The 22634-nt window shown below is 39.5% G+C and overlaps 1 protein-coding gene across 10 annotated transcripts in view; it reads left to right on the top strand.

Moving 5' to 3' along the window:
* KLHL32 (kelch like family member 32) overlaps window positions 1-22634 on the top strand; it is a 261971-nt gene that overhangs the window by 27548 nt on the left and 211789 nt on the right. For all 10 annotated transcript variants that reach the window (XR_004300015.1, XM_032408205.1, XM_032408204.1 and 7 more), the window contains exon 2: window positions 18579-18654. Coding sequence is in view for 9 of the 10 variants with exons in the window: in XM_032408205.1 (XP_032264096.1) it covers window positions 18632-18654 (23 nt within the window). In the remaining variant the exon portion in view is untranslated. The remainder of the gene's footprint in view (window positions 1-18578; window positions 18655-22634) is intronic.

Raw genomic sequence — 22634 nt, 5'->3', positions numbered from 1 at the left:
AATTTGTTGAAATTTAGAAAATTCACTTTTATTTTTTAAAAAATTAATATTTTCCACTTGACTGAATCATAACAGGGTTGTACAAATTATTAATGACATTTCTCATATAATTTCATAAGACAGTATCTTAAGAGTTCCCCAGTGAGATTAATGATTTTATACTGTTTACAGATATTTCACAGAGTAATTGGTATTGTGGAGAGAAAGCACAACATTCCTATCTTTATTTCCCCTCAAATTTGAATATTTCTCAAAGGTACTTAGTGGTATTAGTTAAAACTAAGGACAAAAAAATTAAAAATCAGTGTAAAATGGTTTCCCACTGATGATTGGAATGAAATATACTGACTTTAAAAATTTTTGCTCAAATCAATATTCTGTGTTCTCTTTGTTAAGTATAAAGTTTTGATTTTAGTATTTCAAGTGCTCCTTATCATTTCAGTGCCTCATCTTACTGCTTAGCTATTCTATAGGTAGAGGGAAAAAAATATTTTTTCCTCTACCCTTCTGAGTTCTAGGTCTTTGTATCTCTGTAACAAAAGACAGATTAACAATATAAAAGCATACAAATGTATTTGATGTAAGTTTTACATGACATGGGAACCTTTGTAAGGAAATGAAGTCTCAAAGAAGTGATTAAATCTGGGCATTTTTATGCCAAGTTTGATGAAAAGAGACAATTCTTGGAAAAATGTGTTAGGATAAAACATGGTATGAACTAAGTGTAGTAATGTGGGAGAAACAGCAAAGCCTGTTCGTTCAGGCTCCTCATGACATGTTGGAGATAAGGATGTTCCTTTCCCCTGTGTACAGGGTGGGTACCTCTCATATCAGGCTTTTATGACCTGCTTCTGGAGAATGACAGAAAGTCCCTCCTGCACGTGCGGTTTCTCATCTTCCTTCAGCTTGTAATAATTCAGTACTCCAAGGTGCCACATTTTGGTGTAGTATGTCCTGAACCTCCTCACGTTTAAAGCAGGACAATGGGATATTGTCTTAAAATTGGAGACCCTTAGCCACAGGGTTTTTGTCAAAGTCAGAGTTTTAAAGTGATATTATTTTTCAATGAAGATGAAATTTGCATTTCTTTTTGGTCTTTATATCTTGAAATTGTTAGGATTATGTACATATTCCGTAAAAGACTTAGGATGCCTTTTGAGTGACAGAAGAAAGGGCTTTTGGAGGTGTCTGGAACTTCTGCATCAGTGGTGAAAGCCCATTAGCTCCCTAAATCAGAACAATTTATAAAAATTCACTTATTAACAAGACTTCTAAGAGCAAAGCTCCTTCTAACACAGAGATGAATGGGACACGGTCCCTGCCCCTTTAAGTCACAGTTAAGATGTCAGTTAATGTGTAGCTGATTAGCCCAGCTGACGGAACTTAACCTCATGCCCACCTCTTTTCGTCTACCTTACATCTTTTTTTTTTTTTTAAGAAAATTATGTTTTAAGAAGTGATAGCTTTTATCGCTTGTCATGTTAAAAAAAACCCAGACATTTTGCTTTACGAAGTTGTTTTAGTCTTACTTCTTTGCAGGATTCCTGGAGCATGGTAAATGCTATTTAAATGTTATATTGAAACGTCTGTTACATTGTGACAAGAGTGAGAAAATGGTTAGTGAATGGTTAGAGTAAATTCTCTGTTATTCATCCTGGGCAGGTCTGTGTTTTCGTGGAAAACCAAATATTTTGTTGAGAGAATTAGCATGTTTATCCCAGGCTTTCCAGATGAGAACTCAACACACCCGAGAGTGTGGAGGCTCCTGAGTTATGCTTTTGTACTAGCTGGGGATACAGGAGAACTTACTGGTTTAAAAAGAGTAGGTTCTGGAGGTAGACTGCCTAGGGTTACACCCTGGCTTCCATACTGGTTGTGTGACCTTCATGAAGTCCTTAATTTTTTTAAACCTCAATTTCATAATCAGTAAAATGGGTAAAAGTAGAACTTTCAGTTAAAGGGTTTCCTGTTAAAGATAGCAGATGGAATACATGTCTGTGTCCTTCTCCAGCTGATATAGGGGTCTGCTTTGACAAAAGCGTAGCTCAGAAGTCTTTGCCTGTGTTGTATTTCTCATCTGGAAAGCCGTCTCCTTTTCTCTCTGCATCCTTCGGGGTCCCTCCACTTAGCCTCCCTCCATCATTCTAGCTGACAGCCAGCTAGCCCTTGGAAGTGCAGTGTGGTGCAGCAGGGTGTAACAAGGCTGGGTTTGAGTCTGGACTTGACCAATTACCAGTTTTGTTTGTTTGTTTGTTTTACCTTAAGCAATTCAGCTTGCTCAGCTTCAGCTTTTTTCTTCTGAAAAAAAGACCCATTTAATTCTTATGTTGCTAGATCATGGTAAGAATTAAATGTCATAGTACATGCACTCCTAGCCTCCTTATTTAGGCACTTGCACTATAGTGCTTCCCCAGTTCTAATGCTTCTTGCAGATATAAGATACACATCAGCTTTTCAAGGGGAAAAAATAGTAGTATATTAATGAATATATCAATTTAAGGTGCCACCTCAATTTTAGATATCTAAAATGAGAAAAAAAATTGTACATCACTCAATAGAAGAAAATTTGAAATATCTTGTACCATTAGGGTACTGCAAATGTGGACGTTATGTCTTACTTTGTAAGTTATTTGAAGGGCAGAGACTATTTTTAATTCTTTTGTGCCTGCCATCACATGTTGTTCAGTGATTACTGGAAATATATTAAGCCTTTAGGAGATATTTGAATGAAGAGTCTGTGTTTTAAAATTCAACAGTAAGACTGTTTCTCTATTTGAAAATGGAGTTTGGATTATATCTAGATTATAGGTTGGGGAACTGTAAGCTATATATTTTCTATCTGTTAAAAGACAATCATTAATCAGAGGAGACTGTTCCTTTACTGTCTGATGAAGAACTTTTTCATAGAGAGTTTTCTAATGAAATAAAACAATGTAAATGAGGCACACTGATTGTTTTTTGCCATACAATTATTTATCATACAAATAATTTTATACTAGAAAAAATTCTTTAATAAAAAGTTTTTATGGCAACATTTTTTTGAAAGCACCTTAGGATGTTACAATTGCCGGTTCGGTTATTTTGACAAGACAGCGTAACTGATCCAAGCATTTTATGTTTCTATTCATAGACGAGTGATAGAGCTAGAAATTAAATTAAAGTGAGAGCTGAAAAGGGCTGTGCTAATGTCATGGAAGGAGCTGCCTTAAACACCATGTTTTAGTCTGCCTCCCAGGCCATCTTCCTAGGGCATGAATTTCATAATATAAACCAAAACAGTGTGATTCAATATATGTGGATAATCTGGCATTAAGATCTCATGTTCTTCATTCTAAAATGGAGATACACTGTACTTTTACTTTTTCTAACTTTGGGGATTTTGTGAGCATAATGGTTGTCCCAAGGGGCTCAGGACAGGGAGCAAGATTGATGTGGCTCCTGCCTGTATAGACAGGATGACCAAATAATTTGTCATACAGACTGGGAGACAAGAGAGGACAATTGGGGGGTGCAATTAGTAATTACACGGGGACAGTAGGCAGAACTGTGATTACCCCTCAGGTGAATGGTCACCCCACTTAAGGAGCTCACTGCCTGGGGCTGGGGCTATGGGTAGAAATGAGCTGAAGCAATAGATTGTGTCTCCCCAAACAAGTAATTACACAGAGTGCTGATTATGCTGTATGGATGTGTAGGTGCTATTGGAGCATGTACGAGAGTAATTAACTCAGACCTGGGGGGATCAGGGAAGGCTCCCCCAGAGAAAGTGACATCTGAGATTTGTAGGATGAATAGGAGCTAACCAGGCAAAGCAGAGGGGTAGAAAGTCCTAGGCAGAGAACACGATAGCTACCAGTGCCCTGAAGAGAGAGAACAGTTCAGCGTGGATGAGCAGATCTGCAAGACCGACCAGAAAACAAGAAGTCAAGTGGCAGGACACAGTACTGGAAATGTTGGCAGGGGTCCCTGGAAAGGAATTTGACTTTATACCTACGGTTTTAAGCAGAACAGTGAGATGATCAGATGGCTGAGGGCTTTTGCCTGTATTCATTTGAGGGCCACATACCCGGGTATCTTGGCTGCAGCTGGGTGCCCACATCCCCTCCCCCAGCATGTGGAGATGGGTGGTGGTTCCTCCCTTCTGTGGGTGGATCCGGTAGCAGGACTGAATTGGAAAGAGTGTGGACATTTGTGGTCATTGTGTGACAGACTGGTGGGGTTACCTATAGAAGGCACCCCCTGAGGAAGGTAATCACCTGGAGTTAGGCAGAAAGCTTACAGGGGCACATAGGCTGACCCTGGAGACAGAGTTTTGGAAGGTGGCAGGTACTTTAGGCATATGACCAGTTCTTCCACACCCTGGGCCCTCATCCCTGTGCTTGGGCCCCCACAGTACTTATGAAACCTAGAAGGGAGAGGGCTCTGGTGCAACACACAGCTATATGCCCAGGAGTCTGCACAATTCCCCAGAGTGAATGTCCTCAAAGAGTGGGGTGGGGGGGCTACGCATGGAGGAAGGTGAGCACTCACTGGAAAAGTGAAAGCATGGAGCCAGGTACTCCTGGGGAGCGGTAGTGGGGAGACAGCTGCGTGAGGCCAGGGCTCCTGTGAGGTTGGTAGGTTTTCAGAGTCACCTGTGGCCCAGCTTTGAGCAGAGCAGGTGCTTTCCCTGCCCTGGGGACAGCGTGGTCAGTGGGCATGGGCATGGCACAGCCTGTGAGCTGAAGAAGCTCGGGAGAGACTGGCAGACAGAGTCAGCAGTGGCTGGAGAAGGCTCATCTTCACCATGGAGCAGAATGATGGCAAGGCCCCGCTCCTACCGGGCCGTGCCCATGCTCGGGAACTGTATTGGTCTGCCAGGACTGCCTTGGCAAATCCCACAGACTAGGTGGCTTAAACGGCAGACATCTATTTTCTGTTGGCTCTGGAGGCTGCAAGGTGGAAATAAAGATGTTGGCAGGGTTGGTTTCCTCTGAGGCCTGGCTCCTTGGCTTGTAGATGGCCATCTTCTTGCTCTGTCCTCACACGCTTGTTTCCTCTGTGCTTGCATGTGCCCTGACCTCTTCTCATAAGGACTTGCACCCAGATCACCTCATTTTACCGTAATTACCTCACTAAAGACCTTACCTCTAAACATAGTCACATTCTAAGGGAATGGGGGTTAGGGCTTGGAGGTGTCAACTTGGCAGGGATGCAGTTCAGCCGTAACAGGCACCTCCTTGGGAGATACCAGCCACGGTGGTTGCAGGTCCTAATCCCCTGCTGGTGGTTTCTGTGGGTCAGGTAGGCCTAGGGCCATTTGAGTTCCCTTCAGAACAGCCTCAGATGTGTTACGGTCCTGTTTTTGACTTCCAGTGATTAAGATACTACCTTGCATAATAACTTATTCTGTCTTTGGCCATTTTATTTTTTTAAATTTTTAAAAAGATTTTATTTATTTATTTGAGAGAGATAGAATGAGCAGTGGAGAGGAGCAGAGGGAGAGAGAGAGAGAAGCAGACCCCCTGCCAAGCAGGAAGCTGGGTGCGGGGCTGGATCCCAGGACCCCGGGATCATGACCTGAGCCGAAGACAGACACTTAACTGACTGAGCCACCCAGGCGCCCCTCTTTGGACATTTTAGATTATTGGAAACTTCCTTCATTTCGAGTTGGAGTTGATGTTGCCTTAGCTCTCCATCCCTGGTACTTTGTGCTCACAGCTATTGGTCTTGATCTCTTCAGCACCTCAGGGTGTGACTGTGTTCTGGGCTATATTCCCTTTGTTAGCATTAATTGTGTTTAAGAGGATGGCCTCTGGAGCCAGTCTGCTGGGTTGGAAGCCTGGTTTCACCACTTCCCAGTTGTGTGGCTTTCAGCAAATTACCTGACCTCTTTATGCCTTAGTATCCAGTCCATAAAAAGGGAATAGTAAAAGGCCTAATGAATTAAAGAAGGTAAGGAAAGCACTTCTGTGCTGGACACTTACTGAGTGCTGTCATCTTCATCATCACCATGGCCTCCCTGTAACGTGGCCCTGAGGGACAACTACACTGCCACACGCGATCACCTGTGCAGGTGTGGAGGACCAGCCCTTCCCCCACCCTTCTCCTGATGTCACCTGAGAGTCTTAGCAATTTTTCTTTCTCTAGCCTCTTTATGGATTGTCTTTATTTCTTTTTTTTATTATTATTATGTTATGTTAGTCACCATACATTACATCATTAGTTTTTGATATAGTGTTCCATGATTCATTGTTTGCATGTAACACCCAGTGCTCCATTCAGTACATGCCCTCTTTAATACCCATCACCAGGCTAACCCATCCCCCCACCTCTAGAACCCTCAGTCTGTTTCTCAGAGTCCATAGTCTCTTATGGTTTGTCTCCCCCTTTGATTTCCCTCCTTCATTCTTCCCCTCCTCCTATTTTCTTTTTTTTTTTTTTTTTTTTAACATATAGTGTATTATTTGTTTGAGATACAGGTCTGTGATTCAACAGTCTTACACAATTCACATCACTCACCATAGCACATACCCTCCCCAATGTCTATCACCCAGCCACCCCATCCCTCCCACCCCCACCACTCCAGCAACCCTCAGTTTGTGTCCTGAGATTAAGAATTCCTAACATCAGTGAGGTCATATGATACATGTCTTTCTCTAATTGACTTATTTCGCTCAGCATAATACCCTCCTGTTCCATCCACGTCGTTGCAAATGGCAAGATTTCATTCCTTTTGATGGCTGCATAATATTCCATTGTATATATATACCACATCTTCTTTGTCCATTCATCTGTCGATGGACATCTTGGCTCTTTCCACAGTTTGGCTATTGTGGACATTGCTGCTATAAACATCAGGGTGCACGTACTATGGGTTGTCCTTCATTGGACTTTCTGTCAGCTAGTAAGAACAACCAATATTTATCAAGTACTTTACAGTTTGAAAGTGCTTTTTTGCTTTTAGTTTTATCCCCAAACTGGCCCTGAGAGGTATAGTTTATTATTGTCCCAATTTAGTCTATGAAGAAGCTGTGTCTTGGAATTAATTGACTTGCCTAAAGTTATGCCTGTTAAGTACTGAATTGGGACACAAATGGACACCTCCTTTTCTTGTTTACCCTTGCTTTTATTTTTTTAAACTTTTTTTAAAGATTTTATTTATTTATTTGACAGAGAGAGACACAGCTAGAGAGGGAACACAAGCAGGGGGAGTGGGAGAGGGAGAAGCAGGCTTCCTGCTGAGCAGGGAGCCCAATGAAGGGCTCGATCCCAGGACCTGAGATCATGACTTGAGCGTAAGGCAGACACTTAATGACTGAGCCACCCAGGTGCCCCTACCCTTGCTTTTAATAATGTACATTAAAGTATATGTTTATTGTAGAAACATTAGAAAAATACAGATGACCAAAAGTTTTAAAATCTTGCACATGACAGTAGTAATTTTTAATATCTAAAGTATGTATTTTTACAAAGGCAGTTTTACATACTATAATATGTATTGATTTATTACTTGTTTTTCTCTTAAAACATGTATTTTTTTATGTTAATAAGCATGTATCTACATCATTTTAAATTATTGCTTTATTTTCAATTGTAAGATAAACACTAACTCATTCCCTAACATACAGGTTGCTTCCAATTTTTGCTCATATTAACAATTCTCCAGTGAAACCCCTTGTACATATACCTTTGCACACATATCTGATTATTTCCATAGGGTGGGTTTTTAGATATGGAAATTGTAGATCAAAGGCTTTGCCCATTTTAAGGCCTTTGATACATATTTACAGATTGCCCTCTGGAATAAGTACCCATATAAACACCTGCCTACGTGGATAAGAGCATCATTTTCCTTGTTCCCATGAGCCATCATCATTCTTTACCAAGGTGATTGGTAGGAAATGGCATCTTATTGTTGATTTATTTGCATTTTTATTACTAACCAGAGAGAACATTTTTATGTTTACTGTTCCTTTATATTTCTACTTCAGTGATTTGCCTGTTTATGTTCTTGTCCTTTATTTCTTATGGAGCTGTTCATCTTTTCCTTATTGATGTGTAAATACTTTATATATTGAAAATATTAACGAATCGTCTTCTATCTCGTGCTTTTTGACAACTCTTCAGAGTTGTATAAATTCCTCATGTGACTCTTGAGCTATCCTTCCTCCATTCTGATAATTAATTTTTTAATGAAATACAGGAACATTTCTTGATCCCTGTTAACCTCCTCATATCAGATTCTACCTGAGGCTGACTGTGTCATCCAGCACGTTCAGTTTCTCTCCCAGCTCTGCTCTTATCTGTACTTCTGCAGAGTGCGCCCTCCATCCAGGATATTTCCACCCAGGAGGTGGGTAAGGAGAGTCAAGCTAATGTTGATTGAGTACCACTGTGTACCAAGCACGGCTGTAGATGCTTTGCTTTCAAATATGTCACCATTAAATAGTGCAGAAGGCCTGGAAGCTCTGCTCCGTGTGCTTCGTGGATATTGACTCTCCTTTCCTAACTATTAGAGGTGTGGTTACCTGTCTGTCACCTTTGTTAAAACAACTGATGCTTCAGTGTGTTCCATAATTTATAGAGTTTGCTTGCTCCCATTCTATTTATCTGGGATGATTGTGCAGGGCCAACTTACACTGATTGTCTCCTGGCAACCTTTGGTGAGATCCATCTGCAAAAGGTATTTAACTTTTTTCCCCTCTCTAACTTTTCCCCCCTCTCTCATAGGATTATAACTCAGCTTATCATTATATACATAATTATGTCTTACATTGTTAAGAACTTACTTGTTATATTTCTTCTATAATTTTCATCAAATCTATACATTTTTGATCTTCGATATGTCGGTAAAAGTAGTAGTTTTATGGTTTTTGATAAGGTTTGGGAGTAGAGCAGAATCATTAAGATGGCAAGTTTTGGAGTCAGACAGACTAGGATTTAATCCCCAGCACTATCAATTTCTTCCCAGTCCTGTCACTTTGGGTGAGTTACATACTCACCAGGTTTCTTGTCAATAAAATGACAGTAATAATATCATCCACATAAAGTTATGGGGAGGATTAAATGAGATCATGCATGGAAAGTATTTCTTAGTGTACAAGTAGTCAAAGAAAGCTTTTGGCTCATGGTAGGAGGCAAAATGGTTATTATTTTGAATTATTTTTAATTTTTATTTTATTAAAGATTTTATTTATTTATTTATTTAAGAGAGAGAGCATGAGTGGGGAGGGAGGGGCAGAGGGAGAGGGAGAAGCAGGCTCCCCGCTGAGCAGGGAGCCCAACACAGGGCCTGACCCAAGACCCTGAGATCATGACCTGAGCCGAAGGCAGACCCTTAACCAACTGAGCCACCCAGACGCCCCCAGATTATTTTTAATTAAAACTTATAATAGCAGTTGTTTAATAGAAAGGTCTTAAAGTTATGATCTCAGGACTATGTTGTGAATGATTAAATCTTTTATTTTATATATTAAAAGGGTTGTAAGTTTTTGTAAGAATGGGGCAATTTTGTTCTTTTGGCCTAAATTTCTATTGACGTAGTAAACTGCACTTTAATCACACATTGGACCTTTTCTGTTACAGTTAAGTCATCTCATTTCCTTTTATTGGAGGGAGAGCTTAATTATCTTTACTCTCTGAAAGGGCAAGTGTCCTTGTTAATTTTCAGGAATGAATATTCTCTATAAGAAAGTATGCCAGTGGGGTACCCTTAAATGTTTGCCTTTCAGACTAAAGGGATATCTAATATCATTTATTAGACACCACACAGTGATGTACTGGTGTGAAAAATATATTAATTTACTGGTATTAAAAATATACCAATTTATGAAATAATAAGCATTAAAGATAAATTATCACCATATGTAATATATTAATAAAATAATGATTGGGACTGTTGCATGTGTCCTAATTCTTTTATGCTTAGAAGTAACATTTCCTTTTAAGTCATATTAACTTGATATAATTTGTTGATTGGGGTCAACAACCCCTTCAGTTTATTGAAGAATCATCTAATGTAACTAGTTTTTCATAGTAAAGACTTATACCTATGTTTCATATTTTTTAAATCTCTTGGCTTTCTTCCTATAAATCAACTCTGTATCTCTTGTATTTTACTTCTGCCTGCTTGAAAGCTGGTGAGGGGCACCTGGATGGTTCAGTTGGTTAAGCCTCCGACTCTTGATTTCAGCTCAGGTCATGATCTCAGGATTGTGAGGTCAAGCCCTAAGTCGGGCTCTGTGCCGGGTGTGGAGCCTGTTTAGGATTCTCTCCCTCCCCCTTGGTCCCTCCCCCCCTTAAAAAAAAAGTTGGTGATACTTCCCTTTAATTACTATAAATTGCTGGGATCAAGAATAATATTTTTTTTAAATCGTCAAGTATTTTTATTTTTTTATAAAGATTTTATTTTTATTTATTTGAGAGAGAGAGAGCATGAGTGGGGTGGAGGGGCAGGGGGAGAGGGACAAGCAGACTCCCCACTGAGCAGGAAGCCTGACTCCGTGCTTGATCCCAGGACTCTAGGATCATGATCTGAGGTGAAGGCAGACGCTTTACTGACTGAGCCATCCAGGCGCCCTAAAATAAGTATTTTTAAAAGCATCATACTAAAGTATTATTAAATTAACACACAGTAATAGCAAGAATAAACTTCTTATATATTGGTAAGATTGGTGTATATCTTAATCACACTTAATTGGTTTAGTTATGCTTATTGATTATATTAACCAAGATTAATTCATCTAGGCTTTCTTTCTTTGCAAGTACACCTAATTGGTGTGATTAAGGTAGCTTAATTTTTAACATCTTATATTTTTTAATTATATTAACCTAGATTACTCTATCTGGTCTTTCTTTTGCATGTAACCTATAAGATACTTTTTTTTTTTCTTTTCCCTTTCACACTATTATGGTTTAATAAGATTTTTTTTTTCCTTTGAAAATACTGTATTTTCAATGTTCACTTCAAAAAAATCTAAGCAAAGCTCTGGCAACGTTGAAACATTTTAATAAAAATAAAACTATAAAGGTTTAACCTTATCAATCTTCTGTACCAAGCAGATTTTATTTGAAAAAGAAACTCACCAGTAAAAGAGAGGATTCTACCAACAAACATTTCCTAGGGGCGAGGCCAGTGAATAATTTTGATATGTTGAAGAATTGCTGTCACTTTGAGAAATGTTTGCTGCATTTCCCAAGATGAATGCAAGCTTCTGCTGGAGAGCTTGGAGGGGGGCCCTGAATCATCCCAAGCTGCAGAGTATTCTAGAAGAACAGTCTTGGGAGGATTGCTGCTATACATATTTTTGGCGTTAAAAAAAATTTATACTTAACATGTAAACTACATTAGCAAAAAAATGAAACAAAAGTGAAAGTTCACCTACATATCTGTCATCTGAGCAATTCATTGTGTGATTCATATTTGTATGTGTAATAAAAGGAGACACATTGATGTTTTCTGAGACCCTGTGATTTATGTGGCATGCATTATAACAGCCCTGTGACAAGGTGATATTATCTGTATTTTTGGAAAATGACAAAATTGAGATTTGAAAAAGGTTGTGGTAACTAGCCCTTGGTCACATGACCTCAAGTTGACGTATGAAGATGGTTCCATTTTATTTATTTATTTATTTATTTATTATTTATTTATTTTATTTTTTAAAGATTTTATTTATTTGACAGAGAGAGACACAGAGAGAGAGGGAACACAAGCAGGGGGAGTGGGAGAAGGGGAAGCAGGCTTCCTGCCAAGCAGGGAGCCCGATGAGGGGCTCAATCCCAGGACCTTGGGATCATGACCTGAGCCAAAGGCAGACGCTTAATGACTGAGCCACCCAGGTGCCCCTGTGGCTCCATTTTATAAAGTATTTATTTTATTTTGTGTTTGCAAGCTACATTTATTTGGTTGTATTTTTAGCTACAAAGACTGAAGTGTGTGTTACTACTCTTTTGGGGGACATTGCATATTTTAAAGAAGTATCGCAGCCAATCTTTACACTGATAAATGGGAAGCACTGTATCTACCTTGTGTTTTTATAGTAGTTATGCTACAGAAGAAATCCTTTCTTTCCGAAGTTCATTAAGCTGAGCTGGGAAACTTGAAACTTTTAAGTATCAAAAGATACTTAATGCATGGAGCACTGGGTGTTATGCACAAACAATGAATCATGGAACACTATATCTAAAACTAATGATGTAATGTATGGGGATTAACATAACAATAAAAAATTTTAAAAAAAAAAGATACTTAAAATTTAAACACGTTTTCTTAACTATTTTTATAAATATATTTTATGCCTTTAAATGATGTTAGCAAATTCTGTCTTTACCAAAATAATATTTTTACACATTCAGTGGCTGACCACAAAGCCACAGGCATAAATAGCATTTGCCTCCTTGTTGTGTGGAAAACCAGTTAAAACCGAGTCTTCAGGAGCTTGGTCTTTTAAAGAATGTAGAGGAAACAGCATTAAACGTAATAAAACTATGTACATTAGTTATCTAAACCTGGTTTCTGGGGAGTCCTTGGAGTGCATTTTCCCCTAGAAGCACTAGCTAAAATAGCTAGAATTTAAATGATGGTCAGGTTTTCAGATAAGCTCAAAATAAATGAATATGTGTGTCTCCTGTGTTTTTAAAGCAGCAAGCTTCCTCCCTTTTTTCCCAAACAAAATCTTATGTGGGACCTTAATTGAATTTCTTGGAAATCTTTTAACCCCCAGTTGAGTTAGCTTAAATAAACACGGAATTTGTTATGAGGATCTGGGTTGTTTCATGAATCCCGATGGGGAAGAATGCATGGAAGTTCCAGATTGTCCTCTCTTTCCATCTCTTGTCTCTTTTTCTCTGTATACCTGCTTCTTTCCCCTGAATAATTTCTTGGTTTCCTAATCCACATGGCAGAAAACAGAGCTGAGACTAAGGTGAGACAGGTGAGGTGCAGAATTTAAGAGAGTACTGGAAAACTCAGTGATCAAGGTAAATAATATATGTATTTTTAAGTTTGTGCAGCATTTTATTCAGTTCTACCAATATCTGGTTTAATTGTTTCACCTGATAAATCATCTGTTCAGCTTCAACTTTTGCTAAGCAGATAAAAATGTTAAATTCTATAAAATAAGCATGCATCTTACTTTCACTTATTTAAATGAGATTTATACAGATTAAAAGATTATTTAATTGTGGTCTCAATAAGACCTTGATATTTTTCAACTTTTAATCAAGTACAATCTATCATACATAGATTGTGCAACATTCCCCTAAAGGTTCATATATTAACTTGTATTTTTTTAAGTTTTTATTTAAATTCCAGTTAACATATACAGTGTAATATTAGTTTCAGGCGTACAGTTTAGTGACTAAACACTTCCATACAACACCTGGTGCTCATCACAAGTGCCCTCCTTAATCCCCATCACCTATTTCACCCATCCCCGCTCCCACCTCCCCTCTGCTAACCATCAGTTTATTCTCAATAGTTAAGAGTCTGTTGCATGGTTTATGCCTCTCTCTCTCTCTCTTTTTTTCCCTATGCTCATTTGTTTTGTTTCTTAAATAACACATATGAGTGAAATCATATGGTATTTGTCTTTCTCTGACTTATATCACTTAGCATAATACTCCCTAGCTCCATGCACCTCGTCGCAAATGGCAAGATTTCATTCTTTTTTATGGCTGGGTTATATTCCCTTGTCTATATCTACCACATCTTCTCAAAGTAAATAATATTTTAATGCGATGTTTCAAAGCTGATGATAGGCAAAATGTCAAAATTTTAAGTAGAGATAGGATTAGTATAAAAAGAGCCACCAATATCATTTCCTGTATTGTTTTCTATGTGCCAGTGAGCAGCCCCACTGATCTGGAGACTGATGGTTCCAATTCTAAATCCCAGAGAAGGGCTCTGATTAGCTCAGCTTGGGGTTAGTCTCTATTAGTGAAGGCCTGGTGGTGCGAGGTGCTTGGTTGCCAACAGAACCTTGTGGGAGGCTGGGCAGGCACAATACCAGGTGTCCACTCTACAGAAGTACCAAGTTCATGCATATGAGGAGACCGACTGGGGTCTGGTGAGATAAGGAACTTGACACTTGGTCTCTCTTTCTCCCAACCTTAGGGTTTCTCCTTAGATACCACCACTGAACTTACCAATCACAGAAGGGGAGAGTTGAGCCCACTTGAACAGGGAATTCAATGTCAACCAACCAATGAGTTAGTGCCAGCCATGTATAAGGCCCAGGAGACAAGTACTTGGCATTTTTGGTCAGGATAATATCTGATGAGGGCAAGTAGATGCTATCCCTCAGACAGGAAACCAGAGGGGCTTTGATGTTGGGGAGAGGTTCATTTTGTGAACTGCTGATTACTCTTATACAGTGGGCCAAAGAGTAGGAGGTTCCCTTTTGTTCCTTTGGGAACTCTGGCACCTTTCCAATAACCTTCAAACCACAGCCAGAACCATCTTTTTAAAATGCAAATCTCATCATGCTAGTCTCTTGCTTTAAAATGTTCTGTGGACTCCCACTGATTTTAGGATAGAGACCAATATTCCTTTTTTTTTTTTTTTTAAAGTAATTTCTCTGCCCAATGTGTTGTTCAAACTCATGACCCTGACATTAAGAGTCACTAGGTCCACTGACTGAGCCAGCCAGGTGCCCTGAGACCAATATTCTTAATACTGCTTATGTGGTCTGCCCTCTGGCCTCTAATAGGCCCCTGCTTCTTTCTGCCTTAGGACGTCTGCACAGGCTATTGACTCTGCCCAGAGTACCTCCCAACAACTCTTCCCCCTACTCACTCCCCCAGGTAATAATTACCTTTTAGAGATCAGCGCAGATGTTCCATTCTCTGGGAAAACCATTCCCTGATTACACAGGATGAGCCAAGTCCTCTGCTGTATTAAAACAATAATCGTAAATAACAATAAAACAACAACAATAATAACAGCTAACATCATGTGACAGGTAGTTTCTGAGAATTTCAATTTGCTTAATCCTCACAATAGTATGAGGGAGGTGTTACTATTTTTAGGATGAGAAAACTGTGCTTAGAGTCCATTGCATTTATCACAGTTATGATGAAAGAATGAATTATACGGGCCCTGGCAGTGGCCAGGATGGGGCTGAGGGCAGCCTTTTGTTTAGAAGGAAAGGGCTAGGAGTTGGTCTTGAGGCTGTGTTTGTGAAGCAGAGCACCCTGTGCTCTGGGTGGTGTGCTTGCTTGGGATGGCTTTGAGAAGAGATCAGTGATGATTGTGAAGGCTAAAATACTCTCAAGCCACTCCACGCTGTCCACCATGGCCTACTGTCAGCCCTATGAAAGGAGGAACTCACATATTAGCTATTGTTTCCTCGGAATCAGCTCTGGGCCTTATATAAAAAAGTAGTTTCTCAATAAATATTTGTTTTATGAATCATTCAAAAAAATCTCTGAAACTTTGGAGGTATTTTTGAGCAAGCTACATCTGAATTCTATCCTAAAGGTATAGCACTGATGATGGGGGTTGTTCCCCAGGGGTTTAATTTGATCTTGGGCTAACTGGTGGATGCCCAGGACTTGAGGTAGAGATATGTGTGGACCCCGTTTAGGGAACAGGTGAGCCAAGGGAGCAGATGTCCGACCTCAGGAGTGCTGGTCCCTAAAGTGAGAAAAGGCTGGGAGGAGCATTCTGCCCCAAGTGGAAGTAGAGATCAGAGTCTCATGCTCTTTACACAGGTGATCACAAAGGCTCATTTGTGGAGGGGAATGTGTTACCTTTATAGTTTGGGGATCACGCATATGGGAGGCTGAGATGAGTACATTCTAGAACTCATAGAATAGTCTGGTCCTGTGATACCTTTGGGCTCAGAAAGGGACCTTGAATGTAATCACTCTTAATTCACAGAGAAAGAACTACCTCATATGCTTCCAGTCCCATATAGCACTACCCTTTGGGCTTGTGTGATTATATCTCTAATGGGCTGTGAGCAGCCCTGAGAGCTAGACGCCTGAAGACCAACTCTAGCCTTTCTTCTCATCGTTCTGCTCCTGGGGCCCTTCCAATCCATTTCTGGTCTTGCCCTGAGTGCATGTCTGGATTCTGAGGAAGGGAAAGGCAGGAGACTGGCCTGGATCTCCTTGGGCTTATGGGAAGAGGTAAGCACCCTGAGTTAGGAAGAAATCCACATTCCCCTCTCCCTGCCCCCCATAGGAAAAATGCAAGGAAGCAGGAGGAGGGAGAAGGGTCTGGCTGAGTGAAGTAGACACATTTCACGTAAGGGAAACTTAAAATATAAAGTATAGCTAATAAACTTAAAATATAGAAACAAATGTTACTTATACCACACCAAGATTATAATCCAAGGACACAATTTATATAAAAGTATATAGAGTAAACAGTAAATAACATAATAAAAATAGTAAATAAGAAATAACAATAAACCTTTTCAGAGGTGATTCATCCTTTAACTCATTTTAATTCACCTTTAAAATGGTGTCCATTTCAATAAACTTTGTAGAATATAAACTATTCTAATTAGATAATTTCTTTTATTATTTTTTAATTTTTATTTTTTAAGTAGGCACCACACCCAGTGTGGAGCCCAATGTGGGTCTTGAACTCACGACCCTAAGATCAAGACCTGAGCTGAGATCAAGAGTCGGATGCTTAACTGACTGAGCCACCCAGATGCCCCTAATTAGATAATTTCTGAGGAGAGCTAATTTAGTGAATTGGCCTCCAAATAGTAAGGGAATTTAATTTATCTTATGATTTCTAATTATGTTTGGAATGTTTGAAAAATATCAAGTTAAATGTGTCCTTTAATTTTGGATTATTTTAACTTTTAGGATTCTTGTTCTCCATTTGTCCAGTTATTGGGAGCATTTACAAGACTTTCAGAAAGATAAGGGTTTTTTTTTTTTTTCCACCTCTCTATAATAATAAATACTCTTTTGCCATTTTAAAGTTCAAGTGTCCATCTCTGTTAGTGTTTGTGTTAGCCTGTAAGAGCCTGGAGTTTATAACCTAGATTCTGGAAAGAAACTGTAGCAGTGATAGGTTGCTAAGAAAGTCTCTCAGCTAATTAAACAACGTGCCTTGAATAATTCTGAGCCTCTGTACTGCTCAGTCATACTGGATCAATTGAAAATGATGCTCATTTTTAGGTTTGTCAAAACTTAAATTAGGACAAACTATAAGTTTAGACATCCTATTTTCTTTTTTTTTCAACCTATTTTCTGTAATTAAAGAAAACCAGAAATAAAAAATACAATTGTATGAAAATATTCAAAAGAACCTAATGTTCAGGAACAATGGAATATTTAAATTGTGATATATCCACATGAATTACTCTACAGCCATACCAACTGCAGGTTTGTATACAATATAACAAATACTATATTTTAGTTAAGTTGGAAATCATAGCTCTCTCTTTTATACGAATCAGCAGAAATAGGTGCAGTTTAATATATTACTTTCTTAAGTGCTTTCACCCTGTTATACTTTTCAAAATAAAATTGAGACAGAAAGGAGCCTGTTTAAGATTATCCAGATTAGAATTAATTTTGCCACTTGAGTGTATTAGAAAACAAGAGCTAGACCAACAAACAAGAGTTGTAAAGCAGATTCATGGACCATGTCCCAGACTATTCAGATGATTTACTTTTCTGTTTAGAGTTACATCAGTGATTGAAAACAAAGGCTGGGAGGGGCCCCGTGAGGTGGGGGGTGGGTGGGATTAAGAGAGTATATAGCCAAGGAGCTATTTCAAGCCTGACGACTTCATTCTATTGTATATTTCCAGTTATGCTAATCCTAAAGCTCCTATAAGAATCTGTTTTCCATTTTCTACTAATTTTCATCCTCTCTCTATGTTATTTTTTCATCTAGTTTTCAGAAATCTGCTTCTTGAATAGAAAATTATCTTTCTGGGGGCACCTGGGTGACACAATCAGTTAGTATCTGACTCTTGGTTTCAGCATCTCAGGGTCATGAGATCGAGCCCCATGTTGGGCTCTGCACTCAGCGCCGAGTCTGCTTAAGACTCTCTCCCTCGCCTTTTGCAACTCACCCCCCAAATAAATAAATCTTAAAAAAAGTACTCAAAGTACTTTAAAAAAAAGAAAATTATCTTTCTGTAAATACTTAGCCAAGACACACATGATTCATATTCATGTTTAATCATATTTATTTATTATTTATTTGTTAATCCTATTCATGATTAATATTCATGTTTGGATGAAAAGTAAAATTGCTATAAAGGACAAGTCAACTAGTATTTGTAGTTAAGACCTTCGTAGCTTTATTTTATCAAATCTTATTTTTTCTCTTTGGCCATCTGATGTTTTAATTTTTACTGTAACCCTTAATTTAGCTATTGTTGGTTCTCAGACACATTTTACTACTTAGTCCCTGAAATTCCAGTGAGGTGAAAAAAACTTAAAAACATCCCGAACCATTGCTTATTAAAGACCATTCAGTCGAAATGTTGAATCTTGACTATAAAACTCCCCTGGGTGCCTCCTTGGGGTTCTAAAGCATTTGCATCATGAAGGCCCAGAGTGTGCTTTTTTTGCCTTTAGCTCACTGTGCTTTTCTTTCTTTTCTTTTTATTCAGCTGGAATGCTTTCAAACTGCTAAGGCTGAGATCCTGAGGAACCCAGCTGGAGAATGCCGTCTGAACGCTGCCTGAGGTTAGCCCTCTAGGATGCTTCCTTGTTTGGTGTCGTGAGCCTTGAAATAGTCACACTGTGCATCCCAGGGCTGAGTGCAGAGCAGGGCTCAACACATATTTGAAGGAATTAAGCAAACCAGTCAGAGTGTGCGTGAGTTTAGTATTGTAGCACATGGGTTAACCACTGTGATCTATTTATTGGTCATACCTATGTACATTTCATGGTTCTTTGAATGATACAACTTACTATCCTTTTCTTATTTGGGACATCTCAAAAAAAGTATACTTTTATAAAGGTATATGATTTAAAAAGAAGCAGATAACTATACTTATATATGACTATCATCCTCTTCAAAGCAGTCACTTTGGGGAGTGTGATATGTATTCTCAAAACACTCATAACATTTTCTTTTAATAATTCCTTTAACAGGTATTTATTGAGCCAGGCAGTGTACTTGATGCAGAGGATCAATCAGTGGATAAAACATAAGGTTCCTGCCCTCATAAAATGTATATTCTTTGGGGGAAACAGATAGTCAGCAAATCACATCCAGTAACAATCCAAATATAATTGTGAAAAGTGCTTTGAAGGAAAAGTACAGGGTTGATAGAATGAGGAAGCATCTTCCTGGAGAAGGCTTTGTAATCTGAGATCTGAAGCATGGAATGACTTGGGGAAATGCTCTGGGGCAGGAAGGAACTTGGCACATTCCCAAAACTGAGGGTGCAGTCAATAAGAAAGTACAGGGCATTTTTTTTTTTTTAATATTGTTGGTGGAGGCAAGTCTCTATCATCCTCTGAGGAAACAGTCAAAAGGATCTTCAGAGCAAAGAATAAGAGGGGTGTGAGACATAGGAAATACTTTTCTTTTTATTAATTAAGAACTGGGTATGTCTATGAAGTGATGAGACCAGCTTTCTTCCACAACTCTGAAGGTGTTAGAGTTGACCAGTTCCAAAAATATGTTTAGAAATGGAGGGAGGCCTTGAGACAGCCGGTACAGCTCTGAGTCTGTTGTTCTTCATCAGTGATTTTCAGTGGGGGACGATTTTGCTTCATTGTACATTGTGCAGTATCTGCTGACATTTCTGGTGGTCCCTGGGCTTGGGGGTGCTATTGACATCTAGTCAGTAATACTAGGGATCCTGTTAAACATCTTATAATATGCAGGACAACTCCCCATAGCAAAGAACAGTCTGGCCCCAAATGTCAATTTCACTGAGGTTGAGAAATCCTGTTCTAGATCAGGCATCCAGCCATAGAGATAGAGATAATTTCTGAGGAGAGAAGACCATGGTATCTGCCACCACCTCAGCCAAGTGGTTTATTTCTGGCTACTGGGACCTATGTGCATTTCTCTCAAAATTATTTTTACTTTAAATCTGCCATCTCTGCTTTTATTGATCAATTCTGATCCCATCGCCATCTGTCCTCCACTGCACCATCATCTCTATAATGGTCTTTCCTTCTCTGCTGTGATGCAGACTTCTCCCGTCCCCACCTTTCAAACTTCCTTTGTGCCCTGAGGAACTGTTGCACCATGATTGTATGCTCTGCTGTATCATCTCCATCACCCTGAAAGGCTCTTCTCACCTGCTGACTTCATTGAGACCTGTCCTCTCCTGAGGCACCACTTCTCTTGTCACCCTGCCAAATGTGACATTATTATCTCCTCACATCTCATGTATTTGGGGTCTGGGTAGAGGAGATTGTTGTCGCCTGGGACATAGTTTTGCTTCTCCATCATTACTCCTCAAGCTGGTTGTCTGAGAAGGCAACAGTAACAAAATACAACGAAGACATCCTCATTCTGGTGCTCTTCAATTCTTCCCCCCGCTCTCCTCTCCACTGTTGTCAGGGTCATTTCCCCTCATTTGCTGAGCATCTGGCACCCCACTTACAGTGTTCTTCCTCATCACAAACCCTTTACAATTTCCCAGTGTCCTCAATGTTTGCATGGAGAATCTGTCCAACTTGGTGAGCTGGGATCTTCAACCTGCTTATCTCCAGAAACTGTCTCCTTCTGCTGAGCGATCCACTCCCACGGTCACCCCCAGTAGTTGCTCTGTTTCTGATCACCATATCAGTCACTTTACTCTTACCAGGACCTCCTCTCTGTCTAGCCTGCTGGTTTACCTTCCCCCCCCCCGCCCCGCCCCGGGGTTGTACTTTGACCTCTTTGCAATGTCTCATCTACTGGCCCTGCTACTTTCGACCAACCCATCATCCCTTTCTTTCCCTCATTTCCCTTCTTATCCAGTTTAGATTCTACGACTCTTTTTGAATCCTTAATTTCTCTTGCTTCCTGCATTTTTGATGCATTTGCCTGACAATATCCCAACCCAGATGAACCCAGATATCCTTGTTTCCATGGCTACATCGTCCAGCAGAGATTGGATCCACCAAATCTTTATATTCAACAAACCAAAAAAAAAAAAATGCTAAGAGCTTAATATGTGTTTCTGGTCTACCTGTTCCCTCCCTCCTACTACTCAAAGGGCAGTCCTTTCCTACCACTGAGCCCAGCCATCCTTCTGTATTTTGAATACTATCTTTCTTCTCAGCAACCTTTGACTGTTGATTGTCTCTGCACTGTCTTCTGGAGACACAGGTGTGCTTCTCCTGTGGATGAGTCTGAGGTTTACCACTCTAGCCGAGTGTCTTTCTGAGCTCCAGACCTTGCACCTGGCCCTCCCTTGTCCTCAGGGTTTGAACAATTAACATTCTGTGTGAGGGCCATGCTCCTTCCTACCTCGGGATCACTTGCCCTTCCCCATCTGGAAAACTCTTCTCTCCCCTTTTGCCACAGGAACTCGTTCTCATCCTTCGCCCCCCAGCTCCAGCATTACTTCCTCTGGGAGGCCAGATTATTTGACGAATGTGTAACTGCCTCGCTAAACTGAATGTTCCACAGGGGTTGCTACCAAGTTTGGTTTGTTCACCATTTGATCTCCAGTATCTAGCACAGTACCTGGCATAGGATAAGTAAATGTTTGTTGAGTGAATGAATGAAGGGAGGAATGAAACAAAACTATTCATTTATCATTAAGTTCCTTTCTGTATAATTAAAGACTTCTTAATCATTCTCTAAGCATATTGTGTCCTCTTTGCTTACTATTTTGACCATTGCTATTAATTGTTGGCATTCATTTTAAGGTATGTACAAATTTTAAAGTGTTCTATAGGGGGCCTGGGTGGCTTAGTCATTAAGCGTCTGCCTTTGGCTCAGGTCATGATCCCAGGGTCCTGGGATTGAGCCCCACATCAGGGTCCCTGCTCAGGGGGAAGCCTGCTTCTCCCTTTTCCACTCCCCCTGCTTGTGTTCCCTCTTTGGCTGTCTCTCTGTGTCAAATAAATAAAATCTTTAAAAAAAAAAAATCCTTTTAAAAAAATAAGTGAAGTGTTCTATAAAAAAGAAAATTGAGTTCCATTATGGGGTTAACAGCCTGCCCACTTAAATAATAGGGCTGTTTTAATATTAATGTTTTTAATTTGTATAGAAATATTTTGACTGTGGAATTGAAGTGACTAGGGCACTCACCTGATAATTCATTGGTATATTGAACTGAGATAATCATGAATAATCCTAGTACTGTCAGGTTTGTTCTGTTCAGTCTTTTCTTTCTTGTGTAGTCTATTTGAGAAATGCCTACGTTTGATTTATAATTTTCAATGCCTTATTGGTGGCCTTACTTGAAAACGACTTGCATATATTTTGTATATCTAAGTAGTAGGTAAACACTGATACAGAAATTGACTTGAATTTTAAAATTTGAAATGCAGGTGTTTAAAAACCAGATAGCTGTTTCGGAATTTCCATCTTAAAAACTGACTAAACTCAGTCAAAATTTACTGTATGTAAATGGGACCCTGTGAGATTTCTGTGATCAAAAACATTAACTCTATAAACTAGAAGGAGTGATTTGCACTCTGGCCGAGCTTCACTCAGAGTAGGGGGTGTACTGGGTTAGGAACATTGTGCTCTGCATTTTATTTTT

Source organism: Phoca vitulina, unplaced genomic scaffold, assembly GCF_004348235.1.
Source record: "Phoca vitulina isolate PV1807 unplaced genomic scaffold, GSC_HSeal_1.0 scaffold9, whole genome shotgun sequence".
Taxonomy (NCBI): Eukaryota; Metazoa; Chordata; class Mammalia; order Carnivora; family Phocidae; genus Phoca; species Phoca vitulina.
The sequence above is the reverse complement of the archived record's forward strand: the minus strand, read 5'-3'. Positions and strand labels throughout refer to the sequence as shown.